The sequence below is a fragment of the Xyrauchen texanus genome, chromosome 23, assembly GCF_025860055.1.
Source record: "Xyrauchen texanus isolate HMW12.3.18 chromosome 23, RBS_HiC_50CHRs, whole genome shotgun sequence".
Lineage (NCBI taxonomy): Eukaryota > Metazoa > Chordata > Actinopteri > Cypriniformes > Catostomidae > Xyrauchen > Xyrauchen texanus.
This window is the reverse complement of record NC_068298.1, coordinates 16,396,417-16,415,401: the sequence shown is the minus strand read 5'-3', so window position 1 is coordinate 16,415,401 and position 18,985 is coordinate 16,396,417. Positions and strand designations below refer to the sequence as shown.

The 18,985-nt window shown below is 37.6% G+C and overlaps 2 protein-coding genes across 2 annotated transcripts; both read right to left on the bottom strand.

Annotated features, from left to right (window-relative positions):
• Positions 1-631: 631 nt before the first annotated feature.
• Positions 632-5,354, bottom strand: LOC127617265 (forkhead box protein N3-like). The gene is made up of 5 exons (XM_052089213.1): positions 5,214-5,354; positions 3,522-4,135; positions 3,026-3,147; positions 2,244-2,299; positions 632-1,619 (listed from the first exon to the last, which is right to left on the bottom strand). The coding sequence occupies exons 2-5, from the start codon at positions 4,125-4,127 to the stop codon at positions 1,327-1,329; spliced, it is 1,077 nt and encodes a 358-aa protein (XP_051945173.1). The 5' UTR covers positions 4,128-4,135; positions 5,214-5,354; the 3' UTR covers positions 632-1,326.
• A 2,026-nt stretch (positions 5,355-7,380) lies between these two features.
• Positions 7,381-16,091, bottom strand: LOC127617282 (protein YIF1A). Its single transcript, XM_052089233.1, has 8 exons — positions 16,055-16,091; positions 15,401-15,642; positions 13,986-14,090; positions 11,871-11,949; positions 11,625-11,682; positions 10,009-10,164; positions 9,250-9,343; positions 7,381-8,983 (listed from the first exon to the last, which is right to left on the bottom strand). Exons 1-8 carry the CDS (start codon positions 16,083-16,085, stop codon positions 8,825-8,827), a joined length of 924 nt encoding a protein of 307 aa, XP_051945193.1. The 5' UTR covers positions 16,086-16,091; the 3' UTR covers positions 7,381-8,824.
• Positions 16,092-18,985: the final 2,894 nt, after the last annotated feature.

The window sequence follows — 18,985 nt, the reverse complement described above, 5'->3', positions numbered from 1 at the left end:
GTAATAAACTCACTATGCAAGTGATTGTGGTCCTATATATATATATATATAGTAACACTTTAGAAAACGTGCTTTTAGCCATACAAAACATGTTTTTTTCTATTTCAGCTATAGCATTTCCGCATATATATATATATATATATATGACGGAAATGCTATGACTTGAAATAGGAAAAAAACATGTTTTGTATGGCTAAAAGCACGTTTTCTTAGATTAAAAGTTAAATTAAATTTTTATATTGCGAACGGACTAAAAAGAACTGCATTAGTGGAATCACCCAGCTTCGAGTCTTACCTTCACATGTGTACCTTCAACCTGCTGATTAAACATTTGTAAAAAATAAAAATAAATTAATTTGAAGCTGTTTATCCAAAAACTATAAGAAAATATATAATTTGCTGCATTTCAAAAGTATATCTGACTATGATGATTAAATTCATAAAAAATATATATTTCATTAGGTGGAGAATAGCAATAGTGTTACATTTATGTTCTGAAATCAACTTGCTACAGAGATTTTGATTATTAAAATTAGTTTTATAATTTACTATTACATAAGGCAAAGATTTCATAATAAAATTGTAGTACTTTATTGCTAAAAGAGTTACACATGAAGAGAAAAGGGGGTAAGAGTGTGATGTAGTGTCAACCTGTTAAACATACATACTAAACAAACAAACAAACAACAACAACACATTAATAAAGCAAAGTATAGCATGCATTATATTACACAGAAAACAAATGACTTCAGACAACAATCAGGAAGAAATAAGGGTTTGATATCAATATTTCTGTGAACCCTGAAGAACAGCTGGCAGTTTGTCTCAGTAATACTTGAATATGTTCATAATTTTGAACCATATTTTAGTGTAAAAAAAACTTTTTCTTTCAAAAGAACAGTATAACTTTCTTCTTCTAATCTGAGAATACAACAAATCTTTAGACAAAGATACTTGATGAGAGGAACTCAATGAACAATGGCATGGAAGTGCATTAAATACTACATGTCAACTCTCACAATAAACAAAATTTTTGTTCTTTCTGACAAAAAATGGCTATTTTGCAAAGGCTGTTAAACAAAAGTTAGCTACAATACACTAATATCAAGGATGAACACACAGTGCTGTCAGTCCATACAAATGTCTTTATAAATCATTATATTATTTGGAATTGCTCATGTTGCACCTTTTATGACAGTAAGTAAAAGTTCAGGCAGTTATAAAGTGACAATCGTACATAAAGCCAAGGGGTTTCAAGAGTTTTGACAGTGGCCCCATCTCCCCTTTAACCCTCCTTGCTTGTACATAGCACAGAGGTACCATCTATCAGTGGTTGCCTCCTGCAAGGTCAAGCAGTGACCCTGCAGCCTCCTGAGCCTCTGCATCAAGCTGCAGTATCTCAACCGTCTCTAGGTCTAATTCAGTGTCTCCTGGAAGAACCAGGTACTGATACTGCTGATATTGATAATAGTGTAACTCAACGTAACCACTGTCTGCCAATGGATCTTTCTCTGACTCCTCTCCTGCAACCTCTGTAAGTTCTATAGACTCCATGGCGACCAGCTCCTCGTGATCAGGTGTCAGAAAGCATGGTGGGTTTGAACACAGAGAATCGAGATCTGAAGAAAAATGGAGAGGAATGGTTTATGTAATGGAATTAAGAGAACTGTTCCACACAGAACCACAATGAAAAAAGATCTGAATTTCATGTGACCCAGTCCAGAATTGAAAAGGAACGCCATACATTCACTTACCATTATAGTTATAAATCTCTTCTCTCAGAACTCATAGTTGCATAATATTTTCTTTCATTCACAAAAAAACTATTGCATTATTACTTTAGTACTATACTGTGAAAGATCTGTGTGTTAGAAGAGAGCAAAGCAGATGTTATGCGAGACTTCTTTAGTGACACTGTAGTAAAACAGCCATCATGTCACTGTGGCTATAGGTTGCTATGGTAGTGTCAGGTTGTTACCAAGACAACAGTTCACAAACATACCAGCACTAGAAAACGTGAAAGAAGGCTAGCAAACAATTCAGGGAGAAAACTGCATGTGAGAAAAATTCTTAGAATGCAAAATATTATTTTGTAAACTTTAGTACTATTTAATCTAATGCCCCCTGGACTCATGAGTCAAGTGAGATCTATAAACACTATTATTTTACGTTTAAATAATTTCAAAGATTATAAATAGTTAATAGACTTTTATTAATGTAAATGTAAAAGCAGTGCAACTGACCTGATATTTCCATAGTCTCATTCATGATGTTTTCTACATTATCAGCTGCCTCCAACCTGTTCAAAATGCAGGTCAGATAAGCTCGTGTGACAGTATCATAAATCTCCATTATCAAAACAAGTTGAGCTTAATCAACAGCATTTGTGGCATAATGTTGATTACCACAAATGTTTATTTTGACTTGTCACTCCTTTTCTTAAAAAATAAAATAAAACAAAAAATCTGGGTTACAGCGAGGCACTTACAATGGAAGTAAATCTGTAAACGTTAAAATTCTCACTATTTCCAACATTAGGCAAAACATGTTATGCATGTTATTATGATTTAAGTGTAATAGAATCGCTTACTAACCTTTTTTGTGAAGTTACAATATATCCAATTTTACAACATCATTGCCCTAAACCCTAATACCCTAAAATAACAGAAAAAACAAAGATTTAAACAACTTCACAGCTCAAGTAATACAATAATAAAAAAGTTTTAACAGAAGGATTAATGAAAGTGCTTTTATAAAATTATAAGCTTCACATTTCTGCCTTTATACCTTAAAATTGGCCATATTCACTTCTTTTTTAAGTGCCTCACTATAAACTTGATTTTAGATTCTTCTTTTTTTTTTTTTTAAGAAAAAAGAGGTATGAGTTTGTGTGTGTGTATGTGTGTGTGTGTGGATATTCTGCAACAAATGGTGTCGATTGAGCTTAACTTGTATTGAACCCAGAAAATTCCTGTCACATCATACAAATGGTCTATTAAGAAAAAGCAAAGCAAATCAAACTCACAAAACAGGATTTTTCAACAAGTTGCTGTTGGTACGATGACAATAATGTGTTTTTCTAAGAACCTCCAGAAGAGCTGGCCGACACTCTGGACAGACACGCCATAATGAGCCCTTTCCAACAGACTATTACACAAAACATAACAATATTTCATTAAATTATGTTATACAGACTAGAGATCAGAAAAGTCAAACAAATTTAAGTACACATCAAAGGGATGGTTCATCCAAAAATGAAAATTCCGTCATCATTTACTCATCCTCATGTTGTTCCAAATGCATTTCACTTTTTTTCATTCATATTATGCAGAATTTGTTCAGAAAAGTTTGCCTAACATCTCCTTTTGCGTTCCACAAAAGCAAGAAAATCATACAGCTTTAGAACAACATGAGGTTGATTAAATGGTGACAGAATGTTCACCTAGGGTGAACATTCCTTTTTTAAGAGGACAGACTATCGCTTTAGCAAAAGTGATTGGAAATAAAGAGGGCTGACGCACTTGACTCCTGTCACGATGTATTCGTTGGAAGCTCTTGCTCAAGGACAGATTGTGTCGCACAGAGTTTCTCCAGCCACCTGGAGCCTCTCTGTAGTAGGGGAAGTTGTTGACAATCCACTCATAAATACCTTTCACGGGGAGTCTCTTTTCTGGGGCGTCTTCAATTGCCATAAAGATGAGACTGCTAAAAGAGTATGGGGGCTTAGCAGGGTAGGAAGGCAGTGGCTGGGCAGGGATGAGTTCTAATGTCTGGGGCAGTGTCGTGATTCTGGGCAGGGGCTGCATGGGCAAAAGGTTCCCTCTTTGATGCAACCAGCTGAGGCAAGTCAGGTCATCCTGCTCAAATGCTGTGGAGGGACTAAGGCAGTGCGACCCCCCAGAAACCTGAGGGGTAGATGAGAAGTGTAGACAGGAGGCTGGGGTGGAAGGGGAGGGGACGGTTGGGGAGAGAGGGAGGGACGCAGGCAGAACAGCAGTGGGCTGTGGAAGAGAGTGGGATAGAGACAGAGCTTCTGAATTATTTCTAGGGGAATGTAGAGGAGAATGGGTAGGCAGTGCTTGTGTGTCTTTCTCCATCTGTCTCCCAGCTGCAGGGCAGAGACCCATACGTTAACCTGTTGAATTGGAGAAATACATGTGAAATAGAGGAGGGAAAAAATATCGATATGTTGAAGTATAGTGATATTTTTCTTGTGATAGTGTATGGTTATTTGCATGCCAAATATCGATATTATTATTTACATATTTCCACATTAATACTATGGTGATGGGAAACACTTCTGCCAAATTGATCTAGGAATTCAAAAACAGTCCCTTAGGAGGAGCAGTTATCATTCTTTACACATTATCACCCTCCCTTAATAAAATTTATAACGATTTTACAGTAGTATTTTGACAACAATGTTAGTATACAATTTTAGGTGAAATCTATTATACTTTTTTGAATTTAAACTGTGTTTAGCATACTATTGTATTCATAAATACTATTATTTCTTTTTAGAAAGACTACAGTTACTTAACCACAGAAATAAGGAGCCATTATGGTCTTAAATGATTATGGCTTTGCATTATACATAGATATTAGGGAAATAAACTTCCCTTGTTTTGTAAACTGCCACTTTTATATTAATTTAACAATGCATTGGTGATTCGGAAACAGTTCCTTAGGTCCGATGCAGACTGAGTGAAATATCGCAATATATCGTAGTTTACAATCGCAATACACCAAAGATCAAGAATCGCAATAATATCGTATCGTGATTAATATCTCACTAAAATTAATAAAAGCTCAAAGGAAACAAGGAAAGAGGACTGAAAAATTCAGTACCCTTACACAGAAGTCACATTTCTTTCCTAATTTTGAATACTGAGTGCTGCAACTTAGTAAATGATTCAGCAAGCTAGCCAGCCAATACATTACACTGCAATTCAATCAGTGCAAAACAAACACATGAAATGGGTAATATGCAAATCTTGCTGTTAACGATTGCTAAATATTAATAGGCCAAATTAAAGAAAAAATTATTTCGACTATTCTAGCACCTAACGTACACAGAAAGCTAAGCCACATGGTCTGTTCACCTGAGAAAATGGCGCAAGAATATTAAGTTACATTTAGAATAATTACCCCACGCATTCATTCTCGCGTGAACCTTTTATGACAAAAGAGCGAAAGAAGGGCAAACAACTTACATAAACAGGTAGTTATCGATTTACAGCAATCAAACTCCAACGCTGTGCTCTTATAAATGTAAAGTTTTGGGACCACTGCTAAAATCTATGTTAGAGAAAGTGTTCTGTCTCTGTCTGTGCTCGGTCCTTTCCCACGTTTCCTTGGAAACCAAAAGGACGCTTTGCAGCCGGCGCGCCTTAAAGAGACACTCACAGCTCAGTCGTTGTGTTGAACTGGGTTTGCTTTTAACTTTTAGACCCAGCCTGATTGCTGACCGCTCGTTCTAACATTTCGAAAAAGCTTTTAATGTTCGTCTGCACATACCTGCATTAATTTGCCCCAGTGTTTAAAATCCTAAATGCAGTCATGATACAATATAATGTACAACAACATAACATGTTTAAGCAAACTGGTTAGCTTCATGTATATCTTGCATAGGCTATTTCATGCATTTAATGTATAATTTAAAATTCAGAAAACCAAATCTATCAATTTACAGATATCTGAAATACCAAATGTTGAAATTTAATTACAGATGAAAAGAAATACAATAAAAAAAAATAAAAAATACACTGATCTATATATATATAATCCTTTAGGTGAGTGTGTGTGTATATATATATATATATATATATATATATATATATATATATATATATATATACACACACTCACCTAAAGGATTATTAGGAACACCATACTAATACTGTGTTTGACCCCTTTCAGCCTTAAGAACTGCCTTAATTCTACGTGGCATTGATTCAACAAGGTGCTGAAAGCATTCTTTAGAAATGTTGGCCCATATTGATAGGATAGCATCTTGCAGTTGATGGAGATTTGTGGGATGCACATCCAGGGCACGAAGCTCCCGTTCCACCACATCCCAAAGATGCTCTATTGGGTTGAGATCTGGTGACTGTGGGGGCCATTTTAGTACAGTGAACTCATTGTCATGTTCAAGAAACCAATTTGAAATGATTCAAGCTTTGTGACATGGTGCATTATCCTGCTGGAAGTAGCCATCAGAGGATGGGTACATGGTGGCCATAAAGGGATGGACATGGTCAGAAACAATGCTCAGGTAGGCCGTGGCATTTAAACGATGCCCAATCGGCACTAAGGGGCCTAAAGTGTGCCAAGAAAACATCCCCCACACCATTACACCACCACCACCAGCCTGCACAGTGGTAACAAGGCATGATGGATCCATGTTCTCATTCTGTTTACGCCAAATTCTGACTCTACCATCTGAATGTCTCAACAGAAATCGAGACTCATCAGACCAGGCAACATTTTTCCAGTCTTCAACTGTCCAATTTTGGTGAGCTCTTGCAAATTGTAGCCTCTTTTTCCTATTTGTAGTGGAGATGAGTGGTACCCGGTGAGGTCTTCTGCTGTTGTAGCCCATCCGCCTCAATGTTGTGCGTGTTGTGGCTTCACAAATGCTTTGCTGCATACCTCGGTTGTAACGAGTGGTTATTTCAGGCAAAGTTGCTCTTCTATCAGCTTGAATCAGTCGGCCCATTCTCCTCTGACCTCTAGCATCAACAAGGCATTTTCGCCCACAGGACTGCCGCATACTGGATGTTTTTCCCTTTTCACACCATTCTTTGTAAATCCTAGAAATGGTTGTGCATGAAAATCCCAGTAACTGAGCAGATTGTGAAATACTCAGACCGGCCCGTCTGGCACAAACAACAATACCACGCTCAAAATTGCTTAAATCACCTGTCTTTCCCATTCTGACATTCAGTTTGGAGTTCAGGAGATTGTCTTGACCAGGACCACACCCCTAAATGCATTGAAGCAACTGCCATGTGATTGGTTGATAAGATAATTGCATTAATGAGAAATTGAACAGGTGTTCCTAATAATCCTTTAGGTGAGTGTATATAGATCATTGTAAAAAATGAATTTTCACTAGTTGTTGATATCAAGAATGCATAAGTAACCACGTATTTATTAGGCTATTATCATAATTTTTTTGTGTGTTTCAACTAGTAATTTCAACTAGTTAGAAGTTAATTATAAATATATATGTAATTGCACAGAGTGAATGACAGATCATTGTGAAATTTTACTAGTGAAAATGCAGTTACATATATAAACAATTACAGAAAGAAAGCAAGCAGAAGAGAGACAGTTAAAGCAGACTACAGCCCTTGTTAACATTTTATTCTTTTTTTTTTTTTTTTTTGGACAGTGATAATTTGAATAGTCCTGGCCCATTTGAACATCCCATTAACCCTAGAACGCATAGGTAACTTCACCCCAAAACAAAAAATGACCCAGGTAAAATCTGGATATATTTATTTTGGTGAGTGTGTGTAAAACTACTTATTTTTTCAAGGAAAATTAACTCAGAAATTACAAATAAAATTGAATAAATTTTAAAATTGTTGATATATATTTTATTCAAATCTGAATACTTTGGATACATTTAACGTGGAGTAATTTTGGGTGAAAAAAAAGCCTGTATACACCTTATTCACGCTATCTTTGATTTTTAATGGGAATGACAAGGCTGTGAGGAACAGACTCAGTCTCTTCAATGGCACGAAATGGTATAAAGTTGTATAAACCGCCTAGATCGCATCTGATTTCCACAACTCATGTTTTCAGGAGTTCTTTGTATACCGAATGTTTTGTCCGTGGAACAATCCAAAAACTCTTTAAACTGCAGCGCAGTCCACTGAAGAGACTGAATCTATCCCTCACAGCCCTAATTGTCATTTCCATTAAAAATGTGCCAAAGATGGCACTAGCATGAATAAGGTCTCAATTCTACCCACACAAAAGCATACAAATAAGTATAATAGACTTGGATAAAATGGATTTTGTACTCTACATTGCCATATAACACTATATTTCTCTATGTAGCTATCTTTGTTGTTTGGAGTGGTGAGGAGTACTAAAAAAAATGTTTGCAGGTTCAAATGCTAAGAAGCAGTTCAGGAGCTATGCCCATTGTGCCCTTGCCATGAACAAGGTATCTAATCTCAGGTTGCTCCATGGGGACTGTCCCTGTATATGTTGCATTAAATCTTTTCCAACAATATATTTTTGTATGTATCAGGTCAAAATCAAGTATTTTTAAAGAAATGATTACAGCACAGCACAAGTACACACCTTAAAATTCTAAATTGTGTAATTTATTTTGCTATAAAAAAAGCATGGCTGTTCATGCACAGATAACCAGAAAAGAAGGACACTTGAGTTGATCATGTGTTCACCAATTATACATCACAAAAGAATCACATCACAGAGCAGATAAATTAGCATGCCTCTTAAAAGGCTGTATTTTTGTGACACCAAAGCAGCATGGTGAAAACACAAAAGCAGTCAAACAAGCCACCAGTTACTTTCGAATTTCGGCAGAAAAAAAAAAAAATCCTGTAAAAAGTTTTCATTATATTCAACACTTGATCTGCAGGTGACTACGCAGCGAGAGTCAATATTAAAGAGTTTAAAACAGATCAAGCAACTCCTCCAAGCCAAACACAATCTCATGTGTGTATTAAGTCACTTTTATCTGTACCAATGCCAAAATTTCAAGAGTTGCAGCCACCCGGATCCAGCATTACATGGCATTTTAAAAGTTGTTTTCCTCCAAGTATAAATACAGTGTAGGTCATCTAACCAAATGAGAGGTGAGCCAGTAAATGACGATTGGCTGAAAGGCAGCAGAAGCCACGGTAACGTACATGCGAAGGCGGGGCTTGGCACTGGCTCCTGCACCCACAGAATCTGCTGAGATTGAAGACAGGATCTTCATTTTTAGAGAGCGAACCTAGAAAAAAAACACATTGGAACATTGGAATTTCATGTTAATTCTTTAAGTTTGACATATTTTGTTCTCCATTAATTTCTAAAGCATGAAAGCATAATTTATTTATCGGTCTTTGGTAAAAGTTGGCTTTGGTCTGTAATGATACCACTGTAACTGTGACCAAAAAAAAAAAAAAAAAACCTCAAGAACACACTTTCAAACTCTTCCCCCTTTGGACAACTTCAAAAGTTTATTTTTCTCTTTTTCTTCACATTTCTAATACTCACAATAAAAAACATGAGGGCACAAGATGACCAAGCAAGAGCAACAAAGTAGCCATCACTGCCAAAGAGCAATCCACACAACAATGTGAAAATAATCCTAAAAGACAGAAAGAAAGTGTTTTTTTTACAATGTTTAAATCTGTATAAAAGACTTGAAGGGTTAGTTCACCAAAAAAAAACTCTCCATTTACTCACCCTCATGCGATCCCTGATGTTTCTTCTGCAGAACACAAAGATTTGTAGAAGAAATCTCAGCTCTGTTGGCCCATTCAATGCAAGTGAATGGTGGCCAAAACTTCCAAATTATACATAAACCGAGCATAAAAGTAATCCATCAATTATTACATTGATTTGAAAGACACTGAATATAACCAATGGAGGTGGATATATTACATTTATGCTGAGTCTGTATAATTTGGATCTTCAAAGTTTTGGCCACCATTCACTTGCATTGAATGGGCCAACAGAGATGAGATTTCTTCTACAAATCTTTGTGTTCTGCCAAAGAAAGAAAGTCATACACATCAGGGATGGCACGAGGGTGAGTAAATTAGGTTTTTCTTTTCCCTTATAAAAACACAGATCTTGGTTTCTTGTCTCTTAGTATCCTAATCAATAGAAAAAAAGTGATTAACAAAATGTCTTGCCATTCATCATCGTTAAGGCAGGTTAGAACAAAAACTTTGATCAACATTGAAGAGATAACTCCTAGTCACATCGTGTTAGGTAGGACAATAGAGACTTTGTGGAACAGAAACTTACCCAACATATTTGTATCCACTGTAGGCAATAAGGTCAAATGTTGAGAGGTCTGTGTGCACCGTGAGCAAGTAAAGACTGAGCAGCATGGCAAGAACCTCAATAATGATCCAAACCAAAGCCGTGCTGGCACACAAACCCAGAACCTCTGGACTAAATCTGACAATGTGGAGAAATTAAAAGAGAAATTATGCTTTCATATAAGAGATTTACAAACATAATGACAACCGCATTAAGAAAGTTGCAATGTTGTAAGAAAGTTGATAGTTCAAGGTTCCTCCACATGCTATGCATCAATTTGTTCATCCCCTTTAGTTAAAGCTACACTACGTAACTTTTGGCCCTCAAGCGGTTAAAAAAATAAAACCGCATGTGTCTTGCGGAAGAACATTATGGTAATGACGCAAGTCATGCTTCAGCTCTGCTCCTCTGCGCGGATGAATGTGGTTTGAATCACGGGTGAGCACATAGATACAGGACATCTTAGAGAGAATGGCCAAATAAATAACGAAAGAAAGGAAAAGACGGATATCCGAAAACATGTCATCTGAGCAGACAAGTGCCATATATTATGCTGTCGTTATGACTTATTTGAAACATGTTACAAAAGTTAGGCAAATGTTCGTTCACATTAGACATAACGATTGCAAGTCTGATAAGGTCAAAAGTTGTTAAGCGTTTATAACTGCAGGATATTCTGGTCAAATTGACTATGGCAGTAGCTAATTTATAGATTGTCATTGTTACCAACCAGTGGTCAACATAATTTCAAGAATCACATGTCCTTGGCAAGCCTAGGACTAAAGGATTTATTTATATAAATTATTGCTTTTATACGAAAAATACACATGTGAAAAGTTCTGCATTGATTACAGTATAATTATTGTATTTCACTACACACACACAGACGTGTGTGTTTACACAACTATACATAAACCATATCAATAAAATATTTTAACTGTTAAGTAAAAAGCCATCTCTCATCATCCTTTTAGATCTGAGAGTTGTTGCCACCTTTGAAAAGTCAAGCCGATATTGATTTGGGTTTTATTACGGATTCTGTCGCCGTCCCTTTTTGCTTGTAGACTTTGCTCTGGTCAGTGTTTCTATGTTTTTACAACCGGTGACTCCCCGGAGGTTTGCCGTTTTTAATGATCCATGGTCAATTTTTCTTGTTCTTTGTGACAACAAACTTTCAGCTTTACGCTACTCCCACACACACACGCTACAGTAGCTGGAGCTTATGTTCTCTGTGTACGGATATGACGTCAACACGTATGGGCGAATGATGAATGTATGCAATTTACCGCAAAATCTGTCCCGACTGCTTTAAAATATAAATCATTATTATAGGTTTATCAAATTGTATTTGGGTAAAGACATGGTTTGGAAGATGGATTTTTGTTGCACTCTCCCATTAAAAACATTTTGTAGATTTTAACAAAAGTTACTAGTGTAGCTTTAAGAGATTAACATGGGTCCTATCAAAGTAGTTTTGAGCTAGTTTAATAACTTTTTATATTAATTCCGCAGGATGTTCAGAGTACACCGGCATCCATAAAAGTCACATAATGTGCATTCTATCAGTGTGTTTCTACTATGAAATCACTATCACTTACCGTTTCTGAATGCCTAAAGCCATTCCAGCCAGTAAAATATAGGTGATAAAAGCCATTGCTAGATTAAAACAAACATAATACATTTTGATGATAGTTAATACTAGTAAATAAATACTAGTAACAAGACTTCAAATTTAGCAAAACTCTGAAAGCTAGACACCAAAATTATATTATTGGTACTGTTTTAAAACCAAGTTTGAATCAGCAATTTGTCATGTTCAGCATAAAGATTAAAAAAAAAGTTACTTGGTATGTAAAGATCTGGAGCATTGACATCATGGCGTGGTGTGAGAGGAGTGTCTCTATGGTAACGTACCTCCCAGTCCTGACATCAGAATGAAATGTAACAAAAAATAAATAAATAGTATGACTACAGTACCTTGAAATGCAGTCTAATATATATATATATATATATATATATATCACACACACACATATACATACATACACAGTCTATACATCTATAACAGGCAGTGTGTGAAAAAAGCTTGGAGGATCATCAGAGACTCCAGCCACCCAAGTCATGGGCTGCTCTCACTGCTACCATCAGACAGGCGGTATCGCAGCATCAGGACCCGCACCGGCCGACTACATGACAGCTTCTTCCCCCAAGCAATCAGACTTTTGAACACTTGATCTCTCACGATCAACAATCAGCACTGCACTTTATTAATCATCATCTTGTGCCACACACTGGACTGTCAAATATATTCTCCCCAATTCAACTACTGTATATATATATATTTTATACACTCTTACCCTTTTTTTATTTTTTTATTGTATGTGTATTCTATATTGTGTGTATTGTTTACTGTACATTGTTATGTAAATTGTGTTGTGTAAATATGTTTATTGTAATTGGTACTGCTATGTTATTCGGAACTGCACAAAATAATTTCACCTACTGTTGCTCTTGTGTACACAGTAGTGTGACAATAAAGTGATTTGATTGGATTGATTTGATATATCTAGTCAAGGTGTGTCTTGTGCATTTCCAGTACTTCTGCAAATGAGTAGTAGATTATCTGAAAATACACTGGTGGCCAAAAGTTTGGAATAATGTACATATTTAGCTGTTTCAGAAGGAAATTGGTACTTTAATTCACCAAAGTGGCATTCAACTGATCAAAAAGTTTAGTCAGGACATTACTGATGTAAAAAACAGCACCATAACTTTGAATAAAAGTCATTTTTTATCAAATCTAGACAGGCCCCATTTCCAGCAGTCATCAACAAATCATCCTTGAGTAATCATGCTAAATTCCTAATTTGGTTCTAGAAAATCAATTGCCATTATATCAAACACAGTTGAAAGTTATTTGGTTTGTTAAATGCAGCTTAACATGGTCTTTGTGTTTGTTTTTGAGTTGCCACAGTATGCAACAGACTGGCATGTCTTAAGGTAATAAGGTAAAAAATGGCAAAAAAGAAACTGCTTTCTCTAGAAACTCATCAGTCAGTCATTGTTTTGAGGAATAAAGGCTATACAATGCTTGAAATTGCCAAAAAACTGAAGATTTCATACAAAAGTGTACACTACAGTCTTCAAAGACAAAGGACAACTGGATCTAATGACAGAAAGAGATGTGGAAGGCTATATGTGTGGATAATGGAAGACAAATTTGAGATTTCACGGTTTATATTAATGGTTTTATTTTAAATATTACAGGAGCATATCCTGTAGTTAAAAGGTGCACTCAGTAACTTTTTGCTTGTATCATTCTGGACTTAGTGACACCTAGTGGGGTGGATGCAGCATCATTCAAAACCAGCAGTTTTCAGTTACAGACGCCATTGTAGAAATTCACTTTCAGTCATGATTATTTTAATCCAAGAGTGAAAGTGTCCAATAACAAGACGGTAACTGAGATTAAGTGAGTAGTATTCAGCTGGTAATGTGATTCTAAAATGGCAGCCCCCATGAGGGCGCCCCTCCCCTATTTAGTATAAAACAGCTTTTATAAGGTTACTGATATGATTAGAATCCTCACCTCATGTGAGTGTTCATGATTTTATACATACTGTATGTTTAAAATAAGAATTTATTTCTTTAGAAGTAAATCTTTTTTTAATGGGGAAACACCTTTAAGATAAGCCAATGCCCTTAAAATTTTTTATTCTGTAATAGCTTTAGTTCTAATTGAGATTCTAACTGAAATTGCCATGGTTACCAAGAAGATGAGATAGGATTCAAATGTAAGATCTTTCTGTAATACACCTCCAGATACTGAAATTGATTAAATTATACTTTATGTACAGAACATAAAATTTAGTTTTTTTTAAATTGTCTGGGAAATAAATAATTTGCACTTATTAAAATCAAATAAAAAAATCTCTTTGATTCAAGAATAAATAGCTTACCTGGTGTGTGTATGGGAACATAAGAATCATCAATTTCTTCACAACATATTTGGAATCAACTGCAAAGAAATACTTCAGTTTGTTCACTGACATGAATCGGCTAATCTGCAGAATGGATTACACATTGGACAGGGTGAGTAAAATACATTTAAAAGTGAACTTTTATCAAAACTGAACCCAATATATACAATACATAATTGACATTTTTTTGTCGTGGGGGCCATCTCTGCCACACTATTTCCCAATTTGTCTGCACTTTTAACAAAACATACACTGATCAGCCACAACATTAAAACCACTGACAGGTGAAGTGAATAACATTGATTATCTTGTTACAATGGCACTTGTCAAGAGATGGTATATATTAGGCAGCAAGTGAACAGTCAGTTCTTGAATTTCATATGTTGGAATCAGGAAAAATTAAGTATAGGTCTATGCAGCACAGTAAAGTTTTTTTTTTTTCAAATCTGTGGGCGTTTTCAAACCGGGATGGGCGTTTCTAAACTAACCAATGAAAGTAGGGAATCTCGGTGTAGAAATCAGTGGGCATTTCCAAACCAGGATTGGCTTTTCTTAAATAACCAATGAAAGTAGGGAATCTCAATGGTTTAAAAACACCCACTGTTTGGGAAAAGTCAATTTTTGTTCTGAAGAGCTATAAGTCTCAGAGAAATGGGCAAATGTAAGGATCTGAGCAACTTTGACATGGGACAAATTGTGATGCCTAGAATCTCCAAAATGGCAGGTCTTGTGGGGTGTTCCCAGTATGCAGTGGTTAGTACCTACAAAATGTGGTCCAAGGAAGGACAGGGTCATGGCCCAAGGCTCAATGATGAGTGTGGGGAGTGAAGGCTAGCCCGTCTGGTCCGATCCCACAGAAGAGCTACTGTAGCACAAATAGCTGAAAAACGTAACGCTGGTTACGACAGAAAGGTGTCAGAACACACAGTGCTCCGCAGCTTGCTGTATATGGGGCTGCGTAGTCATAGACCAGTCAGAGAGACCATGCTGACCCCTGTCCACCACCAAAAGCACCTACAATGGGCATGCAAGCATCAAAACTGGACTACGGAGCAATAGAAGAAGGTGGCCTGGTCTGATGAATCACATTTTCTTTTAGATTATGTGGACGGCCGGGTGTGTGCGTCATTAACCTGGGGAAGAGATGGCAGCAGGATGCCCTATGGGAAGAAAGCAGAATGGCGGAGGCAGTGTGATGCTCTGGGCAATGTTCAGCTGGGAAACCTTGGGTCCTAGGATAATGCGCCTTGTCACAGATTGCTCAGGAATGGTTTGGTGCCAGCGTTTTGGCGGCACAAGGGGGACCTATCTGATATTAGGCAGGTGGTTTTAATGTTGTGGCTGATCGGTGTATCTCTGTATACATCTTCAACAAGGCAAACATCACATCTCACCTCTTTGTTCACAATATCCTTGCCTTGATTGGCAAGGGATGAGCCATACATCATGGCAGCATTGGCCATAGGATCTCCAAAGATGTTGCTAACTCCAGGTTCTTGACCTCCTGCTGGTGCTGCAGCCATGTCATAACCTGAACTATAGTAGTTCTGGTTATTCATGAGCGGAGGCCCAGAACTGGTGTCATCAAAAAGAAGCGGTCCCCCAGTAGGTAGAGATGCTCTGGCTCTGGGTTTTGCTGCATTCAGAAAACAAATGTTTCAGGTATTATGAGGTCCAAAGAGAAATTATTGGTACAGCCAAGTTTTGTTTGCAACATTGAATTAGAAGAATTCTGAAGTAAAATGTATGACTATTCATTTGTAACAAATAATAAGATCACAACACTTGGGTTTTATCTGGTCAGATGTGACCAGATACTTGGGACCATGAGATATGGCAAAGATTTCACTCAGCACCCAAGACATCAACAAACTAATATAGTTAATGGCACCTAATGAGTGGCTTTATAAACTGCAATGTATTTTGGTGCCAAATTGCTCGTGATACGTCAACAAAGGCGTATGGATTTTACAGTACAGTATGCAGCTGTCCACGTATGCCAAACAAGCACAACAATCTTTCGCGAAGTTCCCTCATATAGTACGTACTTGCCCGGTATCCCTGGTGTTGGTAATCCATTTTCTTTCCTGCTTTCACCGAAAGATGAGCAATTCGCAATCCAAGCTATGTAGGTCTGCTTTTGTTGCATCTGATGTCAGCCTCAAACTAATTACATCCTAGCTTGCTATGTGGCTACTCTGAAAGATGACTGACAAAACATGGCACACTAATATTAAATGTGGTGTAGAAATTAATAAAATACAAATACGGATACAAATAACCGGTAGTCAATAACGAGTCAAGAATAAATATTGTTTTTTTTTTAAATAAGTTCAAGCGCTAGCTGATCTTCACAGGAACGCCTTCACCCTTACGCCCGCCTCGCTTGCTTTTCATTGGCTGATGGGAAATATGCCTGCGTGGCAGAGATCAGAGGAAGAGATTAGATACATCACAAGCCCATTGGTTAAAACACCGCAGTTCTACATTTTGATTGGCTTCGAGACAGGACAATCAAACCCGGCCCGCAACAAACCACACCATAACACACTGGCTCATTGATTTCATTTTCCGGCTCAATTTCAAATTTTTGTGTTAAAAAAAAGACATTTCGATTGAATGCTAGTCAAGCCAACGGACCCCATCAGCGCAAAAATTGTCATAAAACTAGACTTTTAAAAAAAAAATTTTTTTTTTTTTAGAGAAAGTACTAAAAATAAGCACTTTATAGCTCAGACAAATAACATGTCAGAAACTTTTTTCCCAGCATACAGATGTTAGTTTCAAATGTACATGAAAGTTCAAGGGAAATGTGTATTTTAGGTGCTGTGACAAGTCAGCATTTCTTCAAAGTTTTTAAAGATCTTAATCACCTTTCAACATTTTTCTTGAAATGCAAATAAACAGAAAAGTAGAACTTTTTTTTTTTTTTGCAGATAATATTCTTGAGGAAAAGTGAAAAGCCTTATGCTTTGAAAAGCGCTTTCTGATTTCCTTTAAACAAAATAAGCTTCAATGACTCAAATAGCCACAAAGTAATCTTATTTTCTGCATTTTTATCAGGATTGAGCATTGTTCAGCAAGCCGCACTTCAGCTCCCTGCGGTATGAATAAATTACGTAAATGATACTGTTTGCTGATTTGATATATACTGCCGTTACTGTATTTGTTTGAACTTGCAGTTATTTGTCATTTGTGATTATTCAGAGCTCACCTTATACTTAATATGTTGTCATTGGTTGTCACCATTGTTGTGATTTGTAGGCCTATGTCAAAACATTAGGTCCACAAGAGGTAAAATGAAAACACAGTGTTTCCGATGCCCAGTCCGCCCATTGTTTCCTGCTAGTTTTGTTTATTCATACCTAAACAAGCATACAAAATACTGTATTTACATGAATATTAAATTAAATGGGCCATAAAATCTATTCTCTACTATGGACTTGGGTTGTTTTATTTTTTTGTGCTTGTATGTTTGGTTCATTATATGAATTCAGTTAAATCTATCTATATTGACACTTTCCTTGATGTTATACACTGATAGATTTTAGGAAGTAGGCTATTAATTAAATTCTGTTGATCATGATCATGGATCAAATACAAAGATCTTTTGATCACTGGATATCTTCTAAATGCAAAAACCTAATCCATTGTGGGTCAGCCACAGCCCCTAGCAACACCGGCAATAGTTTAGCTTGCTAAAACTTGAGGAGCGCAGCCGCCTGTTTGCGTTTGCTCAACAGCTTCGGGACACCTGTTGGAAATGGCTGTTGGCTGAGGACCGCGACACCGAGGAAGTCGTTGTTCTAATGGTACTGGAGCAGTTTATCTGTCATCTACCGAGGGGAATGGTGGAGTGGGCCTAATGCCACTGCCTGGTGTCACTGGAGGAGGCCGTCGAACTGGCTGTCGGCGTACCAAAGGGAAGAAGAGCCCACACACTCTCTCACTCACTCACTCTCTCTCGCACTCTCTCTCTCCCGCTCTGTCCCTTTTCCCCGTCCTACTCCTTCCTCTCACCCTATTCCCATGCCCCGGAAAAGGGAAATTCCCCCTCTGGCTCCGGGGGTCTGTCAAACTGCCACTAGCACCTCTCTCTCTACGCTCCCCTCCCCAGTTTGTGGAACCCACTGCTGCGAGTGCAGGTGTAACGTCTGGGCCTGCCTGCTGGAGACGCAGGAACCCTGGGTGGTTCGGGGACCAACATCCAGTAATGGAACTGGAAATGTTGGTCCGGGTTCCTGATTTGCCACAGGCTGTCCCTGATCGAGCCGGAGCATGCAAAATGCCTGTGAGTATAAAGGGGGGGTACATATCAAGCATTGGAGGATTCTGGTTGTAATCAAACAACAATTCACCAATGTTTATTCACAATGAGGCATAGGGCACAAATAGGAGGGTGAAGGTACAGTGAGTGCATGGGGATGTTCCTGATTGTCCTTTGGTTACCCTCATCATTAAATTCTGGGGTAAAAAGCATAGAGTTGAGGCGGCAGTTAGTCCCTGCCTCACCCATCCACTAATCTTGGGTACGAATTGGCTGGCATTTACTGCTTTATTGAGGGGAAATTATGTGGATGGGTCCTGCAACAACGGGTCTCAGTGTGTAGTTTGCGATGCACTGGTTGTGGAAGCAGAGCCAAGGCCTTCTACGTCAGCTCCACGTCAGGATGGGAGGGGTCTCGACTTCCACAGCCCTTAGAGGATTCCCTGCAGGGGATTTCCCTCTGTAGCAGATGCAAGACGAAACCCATAGACATACCTTCGTGACTGATGGTCAATGTCTTCAGAGATTGATGGTCAATGATTGGACGTCCAAATCGACTGTATAATTTGGGCACTCAGCTGTGGGAATTTGCACCAGAAGACAAAATGCTTGTATTACTCCCAACATCGAGCTCCAATTTACTTGCCAAGTGGCAAGGGCCCTTTGAGGTCACACGACAAGTAGGAGATCTCGATTATGAGGTAAAGCGAAC

What these genes read in the sequence shown, in the direction of transcription:
- LOC127617282 (XM_052089233.1), bottom strand. Translation starts at nt 16,085, where the DNA reads ATGGATTACCAACACCAGGGATACCGGGCAA. An exon ending in GCTTTAGGCATTCAGAAACG is followed by an intron (nt 10,165 to 11,624) that starts GTAAGTGATAGT and finishes CCACATTGTCAG; the next exon opens with ATTTAGTCCAGAGGTTCTGG. An exon ending in GTGCCCTCATGTTTTTTATT is followed by an intron (nt 8,984 to 9,249) that starts GTGAGTATTAGA and finishes TTTTTTTTCTAG; the next exon opens with GTTCGCTCTCTAAAAATGAA.
- LOC127617265 (XM_052089213.1), bottom strand. Translation starts at nt 4,127, where the DNA reads ATGGGTCTCTGCCCTGCAGCTGGGAGACAGATGGAGAAAGACACACAA. An exon ending in TACATCGTGACAGGAGTCAA is followed by an intron (nt 3,148 to 3,521) that starts GTGCGTCAGCCC and finishes TTTGTGTAATAG; the next exon opens with TCTGTTGGAAAGGGCTCATT. An exon ending in TGAGACTATGGAAATATCAG is followed by an intron (nt 1,620 to 2,243) that starts GTCAGTTGCACT and finishes ATTTTTCTTCAG; the next exon opens with ATCTCGATTCTCTGTGTTCA.